Raw genomic sequence first — 21,555 nt, forward strand, 5'->3', positions numbered from 1 at the left:
TAATTAAAAGGTGGGTCTGAAACTGGTTAGTTTGAAATACAGCAAGTCCCTCTGTCTGACTGGTGCATCCAAAAATTCTGAAGGATCTTAAATATGAATTTAATTTAGCTGCAAGCACAAATAATCAAGTCTCTGTTCCAAGTCTTGAAGGGCAGCACTATTTACCTGCATAATATTTAGAAAAGATTGTAGAAGTATCTAAGAAATGTGTAAATAAGATTTGCATCTATACCTTGAAACTGGTTAAAGTGAAAATTGAACATGAAATCACCAAACACCTGTAAATTGATCTGAAAGGACCTAAATGGGATGTTTTTTTCAAAGGAAAATCATGTCCCACTAGTCTCTCATAAGTCTTAGCATGCGTTAGTAAAAGTGGCTAGCAAAAGTTAGTGGAAATTATTTAGTTTTGAAAAAGTCAACAAGTTCCAATGCCTCCTAATGTAGGTTTCCTTATATTATAGTTTAGGATTGTCCTGACAGAAATAGCTGTATGTGCACTTTGTAGAAATCTGGTATAGCAGGGATACATCCACTGCACACTCACTACACGAATGATTTGGCAGGTGTAGTAAATCCAGTAAATGATAATGATACTGTTTTACTTACTGTATATGGTTTAGCAGTGCGTAGAGAAAAACTGGCTAGGATCCAGTCTGCAAAGGGGTAGACTAAATGGTCAATTTGCATTATAAAAATGTGGACAGTGGGCTTGCTTTTTCATCACACTGTATATTAAAACTTTTTTATTTTAAAATATTTATTGTTGTGAGTTAGCAACATTTACAGATGACACACAGTTGTCTAGATTAACTAAGACTGTAGAAATTGGCTTGGGCAATTCAGAGTCCAGTACAGCAAAGTATGCTGCAGTGGTCTAGTAAGCAACTTGTAGGATACACCCCTTTGTCTTTTTATAATATGAACAGTCACTTGCTGAAAAAACTGCCTGTGGTCAAATACTTTGTCCTTTCAGCTGCCACTTATCCTGGGGAAGAAGAAAGAGATATAACTAAAGAAATTGCTCAGTGGAATTACCATAAGGTTGGCATCTTAGCCACAGCTCAGGAAAGACTGGACCAACTGAGTTTTCATGACAGATGGCATTAATTTTCAGAACATTTTGGTGTATCCAGGAATTCAAATGCAAACTGTTAATGCATGTTGCATTAGATTCTACCTTAAATTTACAAGTTAGTGTTTGGGACTTCTCTGTCTTGTTGTCTTAGTGAGAACCTACTTGAATTTGTATCTGCAGTCAAAGACCATGAGGGTATATCAAAATGCAGAAGGATTACAAAAATATTACAGTTTTGTTACACAAGTTAGTGTTTGGTCTTACTTAAATGTGTGCAGTGTAAGTCATGATCTCACAAAAGGCATGTGGCAGAGGCTCAAAGAAGAGCAACCAGAATGGCCGGGAGCCAAGAACAATTTCTCATATGAAGAGAGGCTGAAAAACATGGAGCTAGCTTACCTTAAAAAAATAGGCAAATGAAAAGTGAATAAATATAAGATGTTGTAGGATATTATATATAAGATAAAAGTCAATCCATCTTCATTGACTTAATAGAATTGTTATGATTTATGGCTGCTGCCACTGCAATGGGCCATTATTTGTAAGTAAACTTTTCTCAGCATATAATCAGATGTGGTGAGATGGCAGGATCTCTCCCTTTCCTACTGAACTAGTGTATTCAAATTAGCATAAAGCTTGAGCCTTCTTCTTGTTGCTTAGTTCTCTTTATGTACATTGAACCAAATTAAACAACAACAGAATGTATTTCATGCAAAAATAACATTGCTGTGAGTAAATTATTGTTCTGTTATGAAGTAGGGGGCCTCCCCAGCTGGACCTTTAGCGTACTAGATCTTTGGTAGCTCATTGTAGTTCTGTTGATTTCAGTGTTGCCAAACCATTTTCTGCTAGCACTGTATCTGGTGCAGACTCATTACAGCATCACAACAGATCTTACGGGAATAGCAGCAATTCAGCACAGCAGATACACACACAGCAAAATCACTGGTCAGGTTAAAGTTGTTCCTCTTGGACTGAATTATTTAGCTTCTTGGATGCACTAAAACAGTTTAATATATTCATGAAAAATTAACTTCAGAGTGGAATACCCCATCTTTTGACTACCGCATGCCTTTAGGAATTGATACATTTCAAACTGCAAATAGAAGACTTTTTAAAATCTTAAGCATTAAAGGAAATTGCAGTCTTGAATGACTTTTTCATGGATACTTGATTTAACACTGATTAAAAGAAAAATGTTATTACATATCAAAACTAGCTTGTGAAACTTATTGTCTGAAGTTACCACGGAGGCTAGGAGGTTAGCAGATTTCAAAGAAGAATGTTTTTTGGTTATTCAGGTTTGTTTTAATAAATATGAATTAACATGGGCTTCATGAGGAACCCAGACACCTGTGTTTCAGGACTTAACCTAACTTGCAGCTCTTAGCATGCTTAGAAGACTTTCTGTGAGGATTATCCCATGGCAAACTATAGCAGGTTTCCCTTCAAAGCCTCCAGCAGCAAGTCATCATTCGAGACTGTTGCAGAAATGGTAGCTCTTTTGCTTCCTGTGTTCTTATGACCTCTTATCAGCTGCAACTTCACTATGGTGCAGGATTTGTTATGTTGGTATGTTTTGTAAGGAAATACTGTATTTATGCTGTGTAACTGACTCACGCTTTAAATGTATGGGTGATTTCAGATATTTTATTATCAGGTTTTGCATAATTTTGTAAAACTTTCAATAAGAACACTTAAAAATAAAGTAGTTAAAGATATTTTTTAAATATTGTTATCTTTTAGGCTTTGTATTCAAGGGTTAATAAATCAGTGTAACCTGTTCATTATGTTTTTGCAATATTCTCTCAGACATTCCAGATCTGCAAATACCTGAAAAATATGAATTTAGGCAGCTAAAATACAGCCATTCAAATTGTCTTTTGGTTCCTTCAGGCATACCCTGTGCCTTAACCTTTTTTCTGAAGGTCAAGAGAGTTTTATTCATCTGACATAAGTAGCTTGAGTATGGCATATATAGCTTGGGTAATGTTATGGATGATAACAGCATTAGACACTTAAACAGCTTCAGCAAGAGTTCAGCCAGTAGGACTATCAGCCTATAAATGCTTTTATCTTAAAGGTTGTATAGCTGCAATAACCCCAAAACTTAAAGCTGCTCCTTGAGACCTATAGCCTGGCTAAAGAGGTGAGGAGTGCCCTCTGACACTTCTAGGTTGCTGAAGACCTCCGTTAGGTCCTAGTGCAAGAATTAGGGTGCCTGCATGGAATTGGTCTGATTTGAGTTGGAAATTAATGTGGGAGTTCATAATTTTAAATGAACTGGGGGTAGCACTGCTTGAAAGAATTAACTTTAGACAGAGCTTAGACTGAAGCCTGAGTGACGAGTCCCAACATTTTATTCCTGCCCAATAATGAAGTGTTTCTTCTACAGAATTTTAGGGGAGAGAACTCTCATACTGATTATTTCAAAAACAATGTAGTCTCTCACCTCCTCTGTCTAGGTATTTTGCTGTTATAAAACTCCAAGGACATTGGTCAAAACCTAGTCTACAGAGCTGGTTGAAAGTGGTGTGAGAAGCTAGCAGTGACAATCTTTAGGATTTTGGCTTTGTGGAAACTTGTTTTGTACAGAGATCTGAAGGAGAATGGGTATGCTCTGAAAGTGGATAGTGAAAGTGGTTATGCACTGGTCATGCATGTAAAAACAATTGAAATGATGAGCAGTATGAAAGGAGATGAGATGATACAAGTGGAAGAAGAAGAGAAAAAGGGCCAAAAGGAAAGGAAATGTGAGCTGAGCAAAGGGTGAATTCTTACTTTTATATCCAAGAGTAATAATTGAAGGCTTGTAACTAACACAGCAACTGTTTAACACAAAAACATTTGTTTCATGTAGTGATTACACTTAAGTAGACCAGATAGTGCTTTTTCATTTTCAATGTTAATGAGAAATTACTCCATTGATTTTAGCAAGATTTTAATGACTTCACTGGAATTCTTCTGTTACACCACTCTTCTAGTTTATAGCCTTCTGTGTTTCTTGATCATCACCCACAGAAAAATCTGTAGTATCTTTTTTTGTCTGAGGTCTTTGAAAGCATGCTTCCTTTCTGAAACATTCGAAAATACAACCATTACAATTGCATCATATGTAAATACTGTTGTGTAAACTATAAAACTCAGTTTGAATGCTGCAAGTCAGTAACCATGTCTCAAAAGGAAGATAGAATAAGTAAAGCAGAGGTCAAAAAGGGTGACTGGAGGCTTTGGACAACTCTGTAGAGGGCGATTCCAAGTAGGCTGTGATTCTTCAGCTTGGAGAAGAGAGGGCTGGGGGGACTGTATAATAGAGGTCTACATAATTACAACTAATGTTGGGAATGTAAATAGGGAATTATTATTCTGTATTTCTTACAATGTAAGAGGTAAAGGTTTGCCAGTGAAATTATCAATTAGCAGAGTGTAAATAAAGGAGAAGCAGTATTTTTTGCCAGAAACTACATGACTGTTCAGTGCATCCTGTTCTTTTACTCTTCCCTGAATATTTGACCACTGTTAGATATAAGATACAGGCCTATATGAATTTTTCATCTGGGTGTTTAATTAATAGACCCTTGAATTTACAAACGGTATCACTAAGAAATGGGAAAACCTATTGTTTTTTCCAGTCTGTTCAGTTTGGACTTTCTCTTTCCAATGTATAGGCAATTTGCTCTTCCATTTGTATGGTTCTTTCACATGGCGAAAGAGAAACTAAGTTATGTGGAAATGTGATTATAAAACAGGAAATAGGTGGTAGATTGAAGGGCAAGTATAAGTTCTGGCATTCCTTTTAGCCTTATTTTTTCAATACTAGCTACATTTCAAGTTGATGACTGCCTTTAAACTTGCTTTAAAGCATATTCGCCTCATGTAGAATTACGCGGTTGTAGCAGCAGCCTTAGCTAATGCATTTGCCACTTCATGGATTTATTAAAACATACTTCCTGTTGTTTTTCTAAAATTCATCAAATATGCAGTGTGTTATCTTGTTCAAAACCTCAAGACAGAACATGCTCATAAAAGAGAAATTATAGGTTCCAGACAGTCTGACCTTAATCAGTGCACTTTGGCTAAACAGCAGTTTAGGGGCAAGCCTCCTCCCTGCCTGCCACCCCTTGTATTATCCATTTTGTATTGGAAATGGTGGGTAAAAGCTCTTCTTTATCCCTTCCTGAACCTGTAACATATTATCTTCCTCTAGGGCTATAATAATCCACTTCCAGTTGATGGATCATAGTGCTTATTGCCTCTGTTTTTGGAAGACATTTTCCCACCTTCTCTTTGCTTGTTGCTCATCAATTGAATAACCTGTCCTTCTCTATTCAGCTTTCAGTTTCTCACAAGCTGTTTGAAATCCCTGCTAAGACTTCTTTTTTGTCAGGTGTACCTTTTGATATTGTTATAACTGATGCCTGCCATTGTTTCTTTCACCAATTTTAGAAACTTCTGTATAATCCAAAGATATTGGTAGAATCACTGGTAGCCCTACTGCCAGCTCACTTCAATGGCAGTAATGGCTAAGTTTAAATAAAGTGTAAAGGCTCCTATTAAAGTGAAACAAAATGAACCCTCGTGTGAACTATTACTTGCTTACAGATTTTAGGACCTTACCTCTAGCCCCTGTCACTTCATGTTCCTCTATCAACTTTTTCTCCTCTTGCAAGCATCATCAAATAGGCAGGCATGTTTTGTTTTCAGATAAGCAATCAAATAAACAACTATGGTAGTTGTTTTGTACCTTCCCTGTATGTTCTGCCTCCTATCGGAAGCTGTAGCTAGGTCTTGCTTACTCCTCTCCATCTCTCGCTACTCTTTCTGCAGGTATTAACTAGACACAAGATATTTTTTCCATGTCTGCTGTCTCTGAGTCAGTGGAAGCTGCTTTTGGTACATATGCCCCAGAGGGACAAATTCTGATTGCTTGCTTCCAGCATTTCTTAGTTGTAATGATTTGATTTTGCTGCTTTGACTTTATGTACATCTTTGGTTGCAGCGTCCTATTGTGGCACCATTTAAAATCCCTGACTGCTTTGCCTTCGATTCATTTCCCACGTAGCTAGTTAATTACAAGTTGTGCTCCAGGGAGACTCCAGTCGCTGACATTTGATTGGGCTGGGGGCCATTCTGTTATTTTCAGGTACTGTTTGGCACTGCTGACGGTCAGGTTATTGTCATGGACTGCCACGGCCGAATGCTGGCCCACGTTCTCCTTCATGAGTCAGATGGTATCCTCAGCATGTCCTGGAACTACCCCAGCTTCCTGGTGGAGGACAGCAGCGAGAGCGACACGGACTCCGACGACTATTCCCCGCCGCAAGGTAGGGTTATTTTCAGAGTCGTTCTCTCTCAGTTTTTGCCTGGACATCTGGAATGGCACAAAGCAGTCACACCATATTGAAACAGCAGGTTGTCTATGGTTTCAGCTGGTAGAGGCTGAAAGGTTGTGCTCTCTTGCAGGGGTAGCACAGAGGGGTAAGCAGAGTGCTGGTGCGGGGGCATGGGCTCTGCTCGCAGCTCTGCTGCTGCCCCCCCTGTATAGCTTGGGCAAGTCATACCCCGTCTGTTCTGCCGAGCCTCCATTTGCACAAATGAGATAACCCAAAGCTTTTAGTGAAGCAAATAGCACTAGATAAGAGCATATCAGGTTTCACTGATAAGCAGGTGTGAGATATTGCAGTGGTCCATATGTATGGATATAGTCAGGGGACAGTCACACAAGTTGATGCACTATTATATAGATTCATGTGGAAAGACACCAGTACTAGACATAGCAGAAAGTGCTACATCTTTCATTTCCAAGAAATCCTGTTAAGCAGAGAGAATGCTCATCAATATGGTCCCATCCTTGATAGTCCTGACGTAAAGAGCTCAGTGAATTTCATAAAAGGATGAAAAATGAAGATATTTCCTGCAATTACATAGGGTAGAAGAAGGGTAACTGGAGCTGTCTGGAGTTATTAGTTCCCATGCTTCAGAGCACATTGCCAGTTTGAGAGTCAGGAAGAAATTCTTCCCTCCCCTCAAGTCCATTGGGTAAAATGTTTTGGTTTTGGAAATTACAGATAGCAAAGGCCTAGCAGGTCACTGTATCCATGCATAGGCTGGGATAGGATATGGTCATTGCTCCTTCTTCCCTCACCCTTCTTATTCCAAATACTAGATTCTTGCTTCTTTTGGTTAATGCTGTTGATTAGTCTATAAGATTTAGGTTAGTTGTTGCTGTGTTCCAGTGTATGAAGTCTGAACTAAGTTAAAGGATAATATAAAGATGATTGTACAATGAAAAATTAAAAGACGTAACAGCTAAAAATGAGTCTGAAGCAGCATCTCAGATCTGAACTACTGAATTCAGGACTGTTGCAGTTTATGTCTAATTTGGATGCAATCCAAAATTCATCTTTTACAGAATATTTTATATGTATGTCAGTATAATAATCATATATTTAAAAATAATGACAGAAGATAGTGTGATCATCTGAAATGTTAGCATCTTTTGAACTGAGATTTGTTTTGGCTTTCAAGTAAATATGAACATGATGCCACAGCCTCACTTTTGGTACTGGGTGAGATTTGTAATCTTAGAAGAAAAGAAAGAAATGATTCTAGTCTCTTCAAATTTCCTAGCAAGCTTCTAATGAAGGATAAGGAACAACATTACATTGTTTTTTTGGCTCTTTTGCAATATTGAGGTTCCAGTTGTGGCATGGTGAAGTTGGAGAGTGCATGGAAGAGAATTTAAATGATCCAAACATGCTAAGTTTGTCTGAGTCAGACGGGGGTGGGTGGACTTGTTACAAGCCTGCTTCTAATGAATACCCAAACATCATGTGCTTTCTTTAGAGCAGATGCAGCATAAACCTCTCAAAGGTGTTGAGCCTTTGACTCACACAGATATGTAGGAAGGACTGGAAGTTTGATGGGTTTTTCTTACCAAGTTACACACACATGCGGTTATTACTAGACATCTTTCTCTGAAGTGTTTTTTGATCAGTTCTTTCACAAGTTCAGGAAGTGATACCACTCTTACCTGGCTCTATATCATTTTTGATGACTCAAAAGGTGCTAGTTGGGCTCGAGAGCCACTTTTTTGGGGGAGGGCAGTATCTCCTGTCAGAACTTATAAACAAAAAGAACTAAATAGCAAATGCTAAAAATGCTGATATAGGTCATTATGTATTTGGCACGGGAATGTCAATGAATGCTAAAAATAAGCCCAGAGGAGCAGAGACTTTTTAGGGATGGTTTTGAAAGCACCTTTGAACTCATCTCTGTCTTTGAGTGCACAGAATCCTGTTATGTAGGACGGCATATAATTTTTCATTCTGCTGCCTAGCTCTTAACATTTAAAATTTAGCAATTTGTGAAAGGCCAGCATGTTCTCTTAGAAGCCCTTATGATGTCTCTAGTGACTTTAAGAGGAGTACCCAGCATTTGCTCAAGCAGAAAATTACCTAACAAATAGCTCTTAATGTGATTATATTATGATACAGCTTTTCAACTTGGGGCTCAGGGAAAGCACTGGTTTTCAGTTTGTGAACACTTTTGGGAGTTGACAGTGGAGAAAGACTGAAAAACACTGCTGTATTACGTAACAGTATATCCATAAGCCACTCTGGATATGCTGCAGTTAAAAATGCTTGATGCCTTGTTTCAGTTACCTTCGGGAACTTGGCAGTCTTACTCTTGTGTAATTTTAACTGAGCTGGAGGCATCAGTAAGGTAGAGATCAGGTAGGTAAAGATATGTAATTCTTAAAGTGAAATAGAGAATTACAGCCAAGTAATGCAATGCTGCTTTGAATTTGTTGTAATGGTGTTCCAGAGCCACTGTCCCATGGATAATGGCAAAGGTGAGGCAAGATAGCTCGGGTTTCACAAAAGCAGACAAACTAACTAGTTATGCCTGCTTTGCTTTTGTCACAGACACTACAGAAATAACTAAGTAGAGGCAGTTTGAGGCTCAGAGACATTCCTTGTGACCATAGGCTTAAGCACAGTGTATTTCAACCTGGGTGTAATCTCTTCTCTAGTTCACTTTTTGCTCACTCCAGAATCTTGTTTTTGCAGATGGACCAGCTGCATATCCAGTCCCGGTGCAGAACACCAAACCACTACTTACTGTCAGCTTCACGTCGGGAGACATTAGTTTAATGAACAATTACGATGACTTGTCTCCTACTATCATCCGCTCAGAGTTGAAAGGTATACAAGAAAGACATTTTACCCCCTTCCTATGCTCTGTTTTTCTTGTATTTTAAATTATGTGTCTGTATGTTCATGTTTTTGAGTCTGTCTCTCCTAACCCAGTGCCTCTTATCACTCAGAAGAGCTTACAGCTACAGTTGTTGCCATTATCAGCAGTGACACCTACTGGTGAAAGAGTAGTGCTTGGTTAATAGATTTCTTCTATTGGAAAAAATATTTAAATATTTGAGATTATAGAGCAAATTGTTTGCCTTCTTTCAGCTTAATGCACTAATAAATTTATGGTTGTTTTTATGAATGCTCATGCTACGTAATGCTTTGTTTGTATCTTTAGTTCACAGTGTCTCCTCCCATACTTTTGGTAACCATGTATGAATCACAATACTGTTTTAATGTATCTTACAAATTTTAAAAATTTGCTAGAATTTTTAATTATAAAGAGGCAATTTATTCTGAGAGGATAAAAATCCTATTGATTAATTACAATACATCTTGCTAGGTGGTATTCATGTATACATGTAAAATGATTATTCCATGCAAAATCTTTAATCTATAGCAAAATTTTTACTATACTTACCTATCAAAAAGTCCTTTACTTTGCCAGTACTCTCATTACAACTTATGGCTCTTTGCGTGGAGAAAAGTTTTGATTCACTAAGGCACATAAGCACATGCTTAAATATAAGTTCCATTGATTCTTGTTCATCTCTGCAGGTAAATTAGTATTGTATTACATGCAAAAAAAAAAAAAAATCTAAACTGTGGAGCAGCCCCTTAGCTGTTCTATAACAGTGTGACATTGTTGGTGAAAAGTTACCCTCACACCAGCCTATTAGGGTTTTGGGTGATCTCCTGTGTAGGGGAGCCTTAGGAGGTAAAAAATCATCTCTGAGATTTCTGTTCTACCCTGGCTTCCACTTGTCCCAACACAAGAAGCATGGCTGGGGAAATGTGGCATCCTGAGGCACCCTTGTGATCCAGAAAACTTCAGCCAGAAAAGGCCCCTTAAAGTCTGGGAAAACTGAAACCAACTTAGAGAAGCTTTTGTGATAGCCACCAAGAGATGTGACCAGTATCTGTAGAATTATAATGAATAGAGTAGGAAGGAATCCTGAGCTGTCATCTAGTCTGGCCTCCTGCTCCAAGATAGGATAATCTAAACTGAATCCATGCCTACACAGTCAATGCCACACAAATCCCCTCTTGTTCTCTGTTCAGAGTTACGTGGCTCTATCTTGCTGATGATGTCTGTCCCATTTATCTTTTCCCATTGACTTTTACTAATGGAAGAAAGACTCCTTAATCATGTCACCCTCCTCTAGCAAAATATTAATGTACAAGCTACAGTACATTTTTATGGATCGTGAACTGGACTGTGTAGTTGACATAAGTGAAAGAAGAATGAGCAACATCTTGCTGGAATGGCAGTGTGCATGAGACAGAGAGAGAATGGTGACTGGGATGTCACTGTCTGTTGTTTTGAAGCTATCCATTGTACAGTAGAAAGTTTTTTACATATAGCTGTTACATAGATGTACACATTTTCTATATCTTCTTATCAAAAATGTTGTCAAGCGACTATCATTTTGATGGTTATTACCATGTGCTAAACACCCAGCTCAGGGTCCCTGTCGTCTATAGCCACTTGGATTTCTGCTAAAAGTGAATGGTCTTCATATTGCGTAGGAGTCTTAATTCATGTGTTTCTGTCTGAAATCAGTAAGTGTTGTTTTGTAGTCTCTGCAGCAGATGCACTTGTCTTATGGACTGCTGAAACTACTCAATGTACTTTTAAAGCAGGCTACTGTAAAACTATGTCATACAGTGCTAATATATTTTTGCTGTTCTACTACCTTTGCATAGGTATTTTAAAAAGCTGTCACTTTTCTGGGAATATTCATGTTGAATTGGTGTAGAACAAACTTTTGCAGTTTGATGAGAATTCAATTGCCCAAACACAAGTTATTTTTTTCATCCAGCTTGAACACGCCTGGATTTTGTTATCACTTCTAGTGGAGGTCCTGAACTGTTCAGTTGTGTTCTTTCTTTTTCTGTGCTTTAATTCAGTGATTTGCAGTGTGCTGCTACCTACAGAACTACTGAGCTGCAGCTGCTACAGAACTAGCTGCAGCTACTATCTGCATGTTTAGGGTGTTTTCCATTAAAGGTTTGTTGATATACATACCTCTGGTGGCTTGCAAGTAATTTCGAGGGATGACTATGATGCACTGATTCATTTGCAGACCATTGCCCTAGATGAAACCTCCATCTGATTTCTTATCTCTGTGCTTGCACTGAGACCTAGTTGTCAGTTGAGCTATTTTACTTCAAGGCTCAATAGTCCTTGAAGACACAGAGCGCAGTGCAGCATGCTGTAGAACCACACTGTCCCAGAGGGACTGCTGCAGGCAACACCTAGCTGCTCTGTGCCTTTGCAGTAATCTAATTCTGGGAATTTTGAGAAAAAGAGAAAACTGCCAGGTGCAGTAACCACTCCTCTTCCTCTTGGTATAGGGAACAACTGGGAATTTTACCTGAAGACATTTACCGAAGGGAGATTGTTTTTTCTCATTGGTAGTTGTGTAGTTAAGCCAATTACTGAAAGTGGAGTTGATCTGCTTGCCTCATTGATTTTTAACACGTCTATCATTATACTCTCTGGAAAAGATGAATTAAATCCGATTGTAGATTACTTAGAAGGCTGAGGACTAAGAGCGAAAAAGAACACAATGCCTATGCAAAAATTATCTTGAGAAACATGCGTCTTGCCCTCAATATGTACAGAAGCATAATTCTTATGAGAAATATCATCAGAAAGGCAACAGTTGAAATAATACAAAACCATTTTAAATTACACATAAAAGTCCCTGACGATGACAAGTTGACAACTTGAAACAATTTTGAGAGCCTTCCTGCCAGCTCTCATTCCTCTACTGCTTCTTCCATTTGAAGACAGCTTTTCGCCCACAAATGTCTTCAAAAGGTTCTTGGCAGATTGAGCATCCCAGAGCATGAAAGTTTGGTCTTTACCTTCAGTTTGTCTCAGCACAAAATAGCTGCCTTCCACCTCTGGTTTAAGAGTAGAAAGGTTTAAAGACTAGCTCAGTATTCCTTGCACATGCAAATCTGCCTCTGAAACACAAGCAGAAACACAAAATACTGTTTTGGTGTTCTTGATGAAGTGTGACAAAGAGCTGAAGGATATAAGGGTTTGAAATTAGCATTCCTGAATTAAGCTGTGGGCGTTCCTCATTATGAGTTGCCTGTAGGAGAAGTAACTGATATGTATATTCATATCCACATAAATGAGAGACTGATCAATCCCTGTGTGCTTTTGGCAAACTCCTGCTAGACAGATGAGTAGATTCTCACAAGTGATTTGTCAAAAGAAAGCCTATGACATGGAGGCCATATATATTTATGGTCAAAAATCCAAAAGTCTTTCAAGTTTGACATTGTAAATCTGAGTTATACTAAAAGTTATGTTCACAGCCAGTGAAAATATGAGGCATTGCCAAATATGCTGCTTCTATGCACTTTAGGCCTTTCCAAACAAATAGTCATTGCTACTCTCTTGGTCAGTGAGATTTATTTATCTGTGTGTTTGCTTGATTCCACTTACCTCCAAAGATGTGCATAGGATTTTCCACATTGTTTTTAACATCTGTAATAAATTCTTTTACTTAGGTACAAAATTAGGCTCTGATTTACATTCTAAACTTTCCACAGAGAAACTAATGTTTTTACACAGTTTTTGCAATTGACTAAAGAAATCAGAAGAGACATTCCCAGAAGTGCATATATGTTCATACTTCACTGAAAGTATTGAAGTTTCTAAGTACTTAAGTAACCTTTGAGAGCATGATTTATATTCTCAGATCACCTAGGCGCATCTGGAAGCACTGTTCCTATTGATTCTAATAAATGATTATTGCAAATTATCTTTGATTTCAGATGTGGTGGTACAGTGGTGTACACAGGGGGATTTACTTGCGGTAGCAGGCATGGAGAAGCAAAGTCAGCTAGCTGATCTTGGCAACGGTTCCATGTTGAAAAGTGCACTTGTCAAGTTCTACAATGTGCGTGGGGAACATGTCTACACTCTGGAGACACCTGTTCAGGTAAGGCATATTTTTTAAGTCAGTTCTTAATGCTTTACTGACATGTTCTTCCCACAGTAGCTCTTTGGTATAGACCCGCAATACGAAAAGGCTTGTAAAATGTCCTTAATGTATTCTAAAATATGATTTACAGAAAAATGCGATGTAAGTAATTACTGTTTCCATTAAGGTGGAGATCCAAGACTGCATCTGATTCTAAGACCCACTCTGCTAGGTATTGTGCATACCTAGCATTGTGCATTTTCTCATATAATGAGAAATAGTCTGTTCCCCAAAACCATTGCACCATGAAAGCACGATAGAAAAAGGAAATTCTGTTCTTTTATAGAGAAGTTACTTAGGAGCAAAGACTAGATAACTTGCTCAACATTGTAGCAGAGCCAAGGTTTGGACTGAAATATTCCAAGTCCAGTATCATAACCACAAGATTATTCTTTCTTTGTTTTTATACAGTTTTCTAGTGTACATTCATTTTTTCTGATGCAACATATTACTTTTTATGGCATCAGATAGAGAAGGATGGTGTTGTCCATATATGCCAGGCCTCTGAATCAGGAAGTCTTGTTTCTGTTCCCACCTTCCATGTAGACTTTCACTGTATCCTTGGTCATGTTATTTGACAAGTAAATGTCAATACAAGATCTGTGTCCTGCTTAGGAGCACAAAATGTTTCTTAGATCTTTGTTGATATTTCAAAACAAAACTGAATGTCACTCTATAGTTTATTTCATTTTCTGTAGAATAGAGATGACTCTGTTCTGGTTTCTGACTGTTACATAGTGAAACTTAATTAATGTGTAATGGCTTTGAAATCCAAAAGTGAAGGAAAATGTTATAGATATATTTACTTAATTATGATGATGATACTATTTATTATCATTTCTCTTTCAGTACCCTGATCTGAGATGGATACAAAAGGATGACATAGTAAACCAGCTGCTAAGCTTTCGTGTTTGCTCATATTTAGCACTAACCTGTGCTTATTAATGTTAGCACTTTAATTTAGATGGAATTCTTTAGCTTTGTAATATAAAAAATAATGTTCTCTAAAGCCAATCTAAATATATGGAGAGACATTTAATGCTGATTTAGGTATATGCACATACTTACCTATATACACAGCTTTTTTGTCTTAAACATAGCTATTTAAGCAAAGTAGCACAGTTCTTTACTCTGTGTATCAATTTTGGCAAAAAGGTATTTGTATCGGTGTTGCTTATTTCCCAGACCAGATAAAAACAAACTACTGTCACCACATTCTGTTTTTCAGTACCAGAAAACAATATATTCGTATTAGGCTTTTAACCAGTATAAGACTCTGGAAAAATCAAGATGTTCTTTGAGCAACTGAAACTGAAGAAGTCTGGTTGCCTTAAGATCTACATCTGCACAGACTCATCTCTTACTGCTCTCTTCCCCACTTTGTTCCCAATAACGTCAGATTTTCTTTCACTTAAATACCTTCATTTTTTCCAGTTCTCCCTGTACCTCCTCAACTTCTTTTCAGGTTTTCAGTTCTTCTCCTTTCTCCTCTACTTAATCAGCTGGGAGAAAGTCAGCACAAGTTGTGGCTGACGTGAGGGCTAATTATTCTGCCGTTAAATGAGTGCTTATGGACCAACTGACAGGTCATACAGAACAGGTAACTGTCAAGGTCATCCTGCAATATTTCTCATAGTGAAAATATTAACATGGGCCTCTCTCCTCTTTCTGGCTGCTAATTGTCACTAAACATGTAGCTTTTTAGTGTCACAGAGATTTCTTCCCCCTTTGACAACTTCAAATGGAAATAGGCCAACAGCTTCATAAGTTACTATGCGAGGATGGAAGTGAGGGAGGGGGGACAACAACTAGTAATTAATAGCAAAATCGCTGAGCCTCATTTCCTTAGGAAACAAGGCTAAAAATAACATTCAAGCTGATATATTTACATTAATCTAAGAACTGTGTGTATAAACCTGCCTAAAATTAGAGCCAGCCCTCTTCTCTTATTAGTTAATGTTCAATTTTCTTTTTTTAGTGCATTTAAATTCAGATTTACTCAGCTGCAGGAGGACATGAGGAGGTCTCTCAGAAAGGCACCTGTATTTGCTCAGGTGGACGTTATGCTTCTATGTATTTGAATGCTGGTCTAACAATATTACCAGCTAAGTAACAGTTATACTAGAACATTGCAAAGCATTTGGTTTACTAACAATATCAGATAGAAATTGTTGTTGCAAAAAAATTGCTAGTAGCTTCTGTTATTCTGCTCCAGTGATGAATATCCAAAGATGACAGAGTGAGTCAGTGGTCATAGTAATTTGTTTGATGATAAATTCATCAGGGTAAATTCATTAATTTTCTTTAAAATGGCAGTCAGCCCTGTAATTGGATTTTATAAAATTCATCACTGGTTGTTGAAAGCAAATGGAAGAGAATTTCTGCATCTCAAACTCTTCTACTGAAACTGTTTCTTCTGAAACACGCATATGTGTGACTGAAAAGATGCATTTATTCTATGTGAGTATTGTTCCTAATATAAGGGTCAAAAAAGTAAAGCAACACTGAACACAGAAAATAGCAGATCACTGGTGCAAAACTAATTTTCTGTGCAGTCCTCTGTTCCAGTCCTTTGATAAAGCAAATGTCTGAAATTTTTATTAGTAAAATACACTCAACTGTCAATGTTTGTGCTGTTTGTCTATCCTGAGTGTCTTGGTAGGGTATTCAGGAAAAAATGAATTTTATTGAATTGTTTATAACAAAACTCAGTCTAAAACTGATGCAGGATTTACATGCAACTTGGCTGCAATGTTACTTAACATGAAGTCACTGCAAACCACAAGGCAGAACAGAATTAGGTACTGCAGTTTACTCATCTTGATGATGACTTGTCATGGTGTAAAACACCTTCAAGGTGTTTTATATGCCACCTTCTCCTCCAGCTTTAGTATGTTTTTGGCATCCTATATATCATTTGATTAACACTCTCAAGCTCTTCCCATCAGTATAGGATTTTATGAATCATAAACCTACTTTGCTGACTATAAATCACACTTATTTAGAAGTATCCAAACGAACATAGTAGCTTTGTATGAAAAATAATGTTCATAAGCTGAATGGTAGAGTTAGCATAGTGTAACAATCTTTCTCATTCACTGCCACCTTGAAATTCTACCAAAATATATTTACTGAATGTAGTGGAAAGAGCTGAGAAGCACTGGTAAAGGTTGGGCAAATCAGGAACTCCTGCTACACAGAATCAAACTTCTTTGAACCCTGGAAGACTGATGAAGAACTTTCTGAAGGGACTTCAGAAAGTCACACCAGACTTTATTTTACTGGGAGCAGTTATATGAAAAATTGGTCCATACTGTGACTCCAAAGAGTCAATGGTGATTATCTATTTTACACAAAGAACATATCTTAAAAGCTGATGATCAGCTGCTAACTATTCAAAAAATACTATCAATTTCTGTAAACCTGCTCACTTATCATCCTTACCCTTTGTGTTCACAAACACAAACCTGATCAACCAAAAATATGTCCAGTTCTTTTAGCTGGCATTTTTTTGTAGTGGTCCAGCTTTTCCAGCATCTAAAAATGCAATAAAAACATCAGGCTGCCCTGCCGGTCGTAATTTTTTATTGAAGGAGTATTTATTTCTTACATTATTTGTTAAATCCTCAGAACCTTTCCCTGGCTTTAATGTGAGATGAGAATTATAATAATTGGACTCATTCAGGCTCTTTTACAGTCTTTCTAAAATTGATTATTGGAAGTGCTCCAACCCAGTTCTGTCACTTCAGAATTTCTTGTTTGTTGTGCAGGTGGGTCTTTATTATATCAACTGTACCTACTGTCACAAAGCTCTCTTCTGAGTGGATACAGCTGCTTCGTATCTTCCCATTTGGACTTGAAACAGAAGAGCCTCCTGCAGCATCACTTCAGAATTGCCCATCTGCCGACTTTACCAAATCTGTGAAATTATTCTGTCTGTTGGCTCAGATGTGTTGCTTATATGTTGATTCCTTCTCTGGTTTTTATAATGCCTTTCTTATATGTCCCAGAGAGGACGAGGGGAACAAGAATGTGGACTCAGAAATCCTGATGCTGATCTCATCTATACACCTATAATCCTTGAGTAAATTTACATTAGCTTATGAATTTATACCACTGTATAGCTGGGGTAAGAACAGATTCAAACCTAAAGTGCAACGAAGAAGAAAGAACTGAGTCCAGTAAGTGCCAGAAGCAGTTGTTGTATATGCAGCAAAGTTAGATGCATATTTCATTATGGGTAGGCAGAAAAGCTGCAATCACATTTTTCTCAGTGTAATATTCAAAGCGGTGAACCAAAGACTAAGTCTTCATGGGAGAGATTTCTGAGAGTCTTTGAGAACAAGACCCACTTGCTCTAAACATGTTGCGGGCAGCAGAAGTCTTCGCAGCATTCATTGTGAGTCAGAAACCTGGTAATTGTATAAAATTCATTTTATTAAGGCGTGAGGAGGAGAGTAAAAATTTTAGGTTAAACTCAGATCTAAAGGACTTTGAAAGAGAAACTGCCTTTTATGTTACCTAGCTGAGCTGACCTTGCTTACTTTGTCTTCATTCATTCCCCATATAGTGTTCAGGTTTGTTGCATCTGAATTAATGTCACCTTTCATTTGTATCCCCTGAAATTGATGCTATTTAGCTGTTATTGGATGACACCAAAGCTTCAAGTAGAATTTATATTCTTACAAAAAGAGCAACAAGAGTAACAATTTAGAATTAGCTACTGAAGCGTTCTTTGGGATATCAGTAAAGGCCTTGATGTGCTCAGGTTAGAGAGAACCGCTGTTAACTCTGACTGCCGCAGAAATGGATCATGACCAGGAATCTTCAGAACTTGTCATGACTGCAAAATGGAGTCTGTCTTTCTACACTTGTCTAGGAAAAGACTCATTCTGTTAAAATGGCATCTCATAGTTATACTGAGATCTGAAAAAAACACAGCTTACTGTAGAAAGAGAGAAGATGTAAAAAACAAATCTGCATATCAGATAAGAGTTTGCTCCATAGAAAATCATAAGGCCCCATCAGTAGAATTTCTGACCACCTCACAGTCTTTATTACTTTTATCCCCACCAACTCTCTTATTACTCTTCACTGTAAATATGAGGAACAGGAGAACAAAGAAGTTGCGTGACTTTGCAATGGTTACTCATGGACTCTGTGGCAGTACAGAGATGTGCACGCAAAACTCACAAGAGCCAGGTGGGCTCTCCAGCCGTTGCACCTTCCAGCTTCTCTCTGGAAAAAGCAGAGGGAAAGACAGAATGTGTATCTGTACAACAGCCATCTTAAGTGAAAGAAAGCAGGCAACATATGTCATTTAAAGTTTTTACTCATACATACCATACACTAGATACTATTTTGCAATTGGGTTCTCTCTCCTGAGGGACCAACATCAAAAAATCTCACTTGTTGCTGGACTTGCTGCCCTGAAATACCATTTTATGTTTATTTTCATAACCAGTGGGACTTTCAGTCCCAGTAGTCAAGGGATTAGTGCAAGCAGCAGGCAAGCCCTAGGGCTCAGGATTTCTGAGCACAAGGAAAATATTAAGAAGCATAGCCTGCACTATGTTTTCATTGACTAAACAGTATACAGGTGATGAAAGATACATAAATTATGTTGTTCTCTTGTAAGAAAGATAGTTGAATGACTTGCAACAAGCAACCACAGAGTGCTACCTTGAGCAGGAGTATCCAGTTCTGCATGCTTTTCTAAGAAGAGTACACATCCCAGCCGGCGCATACAAAATTGAGCAGGCGTATCTGACTTTCAAGCCCACTCTGAAAAAAAAAAAAGGCAAAAGGATACCCTGTTAACCACTTTTTGAGATGTGTTTATACTCAGTATTTCTCCTGATAAAACATCTTATTTTTGGCCTTTAGGAAATTACTTTTAATATATAATGGTCAGAGAACGGAATCCTTTCTGTGTTTGCATAGTAGTTCAGTTTGGCCTCCATGTTTGCATTTAAACCCTGGAATTCATTCATTTATTTACAGTTTGTTGTGAGATCCTTCAAAACCTGATTGGATTTTTGTTTGGAAAATGAGGTTAGAAGTCACAGAATTTGTAGCTGCGTTTCCTTGTTCCTAGTAGGAAAAAACAAGTGTACAAACATGAAAAATAAAATTGTCTTCTGTGCTAGAATCTGCTTGTTCATTTTTTAACGAGTACAGTATAATGTATGTAAAGTTTGTGGAGTATCAAAAGCTTCTTTCCTTCCTTTTTTTTGCTAAAATTATACAAAATAAGTGGATTGCTTTATGAGGAGCAATACTTTTGCATTGGGCATTGCAGGTCAATTGCTTTTCCTCAGCGGAGTTTGGAAGGAACACTGTGGGCCGGCTCATAACTGGCTTGCTGCAGTGTGTGATCCATATCCATGTACTTTAAGGGGAAGAGTGGGAAGGGCAGTTATTGAGAAATATTATTGGAGCAGTACAGAATCACAGAATCACTGAGGTTGGAAGGGACCTCTGGAGATCATCTAGTCCAACCCCCCTGCTCAAGCAGGGTCACCTAGAGCACATTGCACAGGATTGCATCCAGGCGGGTTTTGAATATCTCCAGAGAAGGAGACTCCACAACCTCTCTGGGCAACCTGTTCCAGTGCTCTGTCACCCTCCCAGTGAAAAAGTTTTTCCTCATGTTCAGATGGAACTGTCTGTGTTTCAGTTTGTGCCCGTTGCCTCACGTCCTGTCGCTGGGCACCACTGAAAAGAGTCTGGCTCCATCCTCTCGACACCCTCCCTTCAGATACTTGTACACGTTGATAAGATCTCCTCTCAGCCTTCTCTTCTCCAGGCTAAACAGGCCCAGCTCTCTCAGCCTTTCCTCATAAGAGAGATGCTCCAGTCCCCTAATCATCTTTGTAGCCCTTCGCTGGACTTGCTCCAGTAGTGCCACATCCCTCTTGTACTGGGGAGCCCAGAACTGGACGCAGTACTGCAGCTGTGGCCTCCCCAGGGCTGAGTAGAGGGGGAGGATCACCTCCCTCGACCTGCTGGCAACACTCTTCCTGATGCACCCCAGGATCCCATTGGCCTTCTTGGCCACAAGGGCACATTGCTGCCTCATGCTTAACTTGGTGTCCACCAGTACATTTAAAGGTCAGGTCAGATCTGGCATTTGGGTGATCTTTTATTTCCCCCAAGCCTATAATGATGAGCTAATTTTCCCTGAACCTCATTTTAAATCCTAGCCCTTCACTGTGAATGAAGTTTTGCTGGACATTACACTTGAAGAGCGCTACAGAACTGACCGTGCCGTAGAAACGCTGTCCCAGAAAAACTGCCAGCAAGGCATGTCTGGTGGATCAGTAAGCAAACACAAACTGACACAGCCCAAGCGCTGTTCGGCGAGATTGGGAATGTTGAGATTAGAATGCGTGAGGTGTGCGCGGAGAGCATTGCAAGCCATTTTGTGTGATAAGGAGACTAAATATACAAATGGAAGAGTATAAACACTGTGATCTACAAGCAGTACATTACTAGGTGTTATGTTGTGCGTGTTATGTAAATGCGTACCCACTCATACACATAATTGTTTACATAAAATACATAAACAGGATGTAAGGGAGACAAACATTGAAAAGCTAGAAAATGGCTGAATTAAGGTTGCATGTTGGGAAGCTGAGATGAAATCATGCAGTGAGGCAGTCTTGTGACTTCTGACTTTTTACTCTTCTTCGGTCCCACAGTGCTTTATTGCCAGAGATCCCATCCAGCGTTTCAGAGCTTCTCAAAAGTCTGTTCCTAAGGAATATGTTTAGGATGCAAAGTTTCTTGCACTAGTACTGTCTGCCCTTCTGCTCTTCTCTACATGCAGCACTAACCTGTGGACAAAAATAGTTTCATTTAGCTCAATTAAATGGATGAGCAGAGTGCTATCTGAATGTGGTATAATGGGTTATGATACTGGAATATTAGACTTCATAATCTCTTCTGGCATTAAACTTTGCAATAAACAAACATTTTGGTGCTAAGCCACATATTTGTTTATTCCTTCACCTTCTTTATAGGTATGCTTTAGCTGAGGCAGCGTGAACGGAAGGAGGTGGTTTGGAACCACAGTGATCAGGTAGATAGCTCTGTCCGTGCT

At 38.5% G+C, this 21,555-nt stretch overlaps 1 protein-coding gene across 4 annotated transcripts in view; it reads left to right on the forward strand.

The window, feature by feature from the left end:
• TULP4 (TUB like protein 4) overlaps positions 1-21,555 on the forward strand; it is a 171,805-nt gene that overhangs the window by 119,765 nt on the left and 30,485 nt on the right. For all 4 annotated transcript variants that reach the window (XM_067293613.1, XM_067293612.1, XM_067293611.1 and 1 more), the window contains 3 exons: positions 6,222-6,402; positions 9,151-9,285; positions 13,243-13,409. In XM_067293613.1, the coding sequence (XP_067149714.1) occupies positions 6,222-6,402; positions 9,151-9,285; positions 13,243-13,409 (483 nt within the window). The remainder of the gene's footprint in view (positions 1-6,221; positions 6,403-9,150; positions 9,286-13,242; positions 13,410-21,555) is intronic.

This window comes from Apteryx mantelli, chromosome 3 (genome assembly GCF_036417845.1).
Source record: "Apteryx mantelli isolate bAptMan1 chromosome 3, bAptMan1.hap1, whole genome shotgun sequence".
Lineage (NCBI taxonomy): Eukaryota > Metazoa > Chordata > Aves > Apterygiformes > Apterygidae > Apteryx > Apteryx mantelli.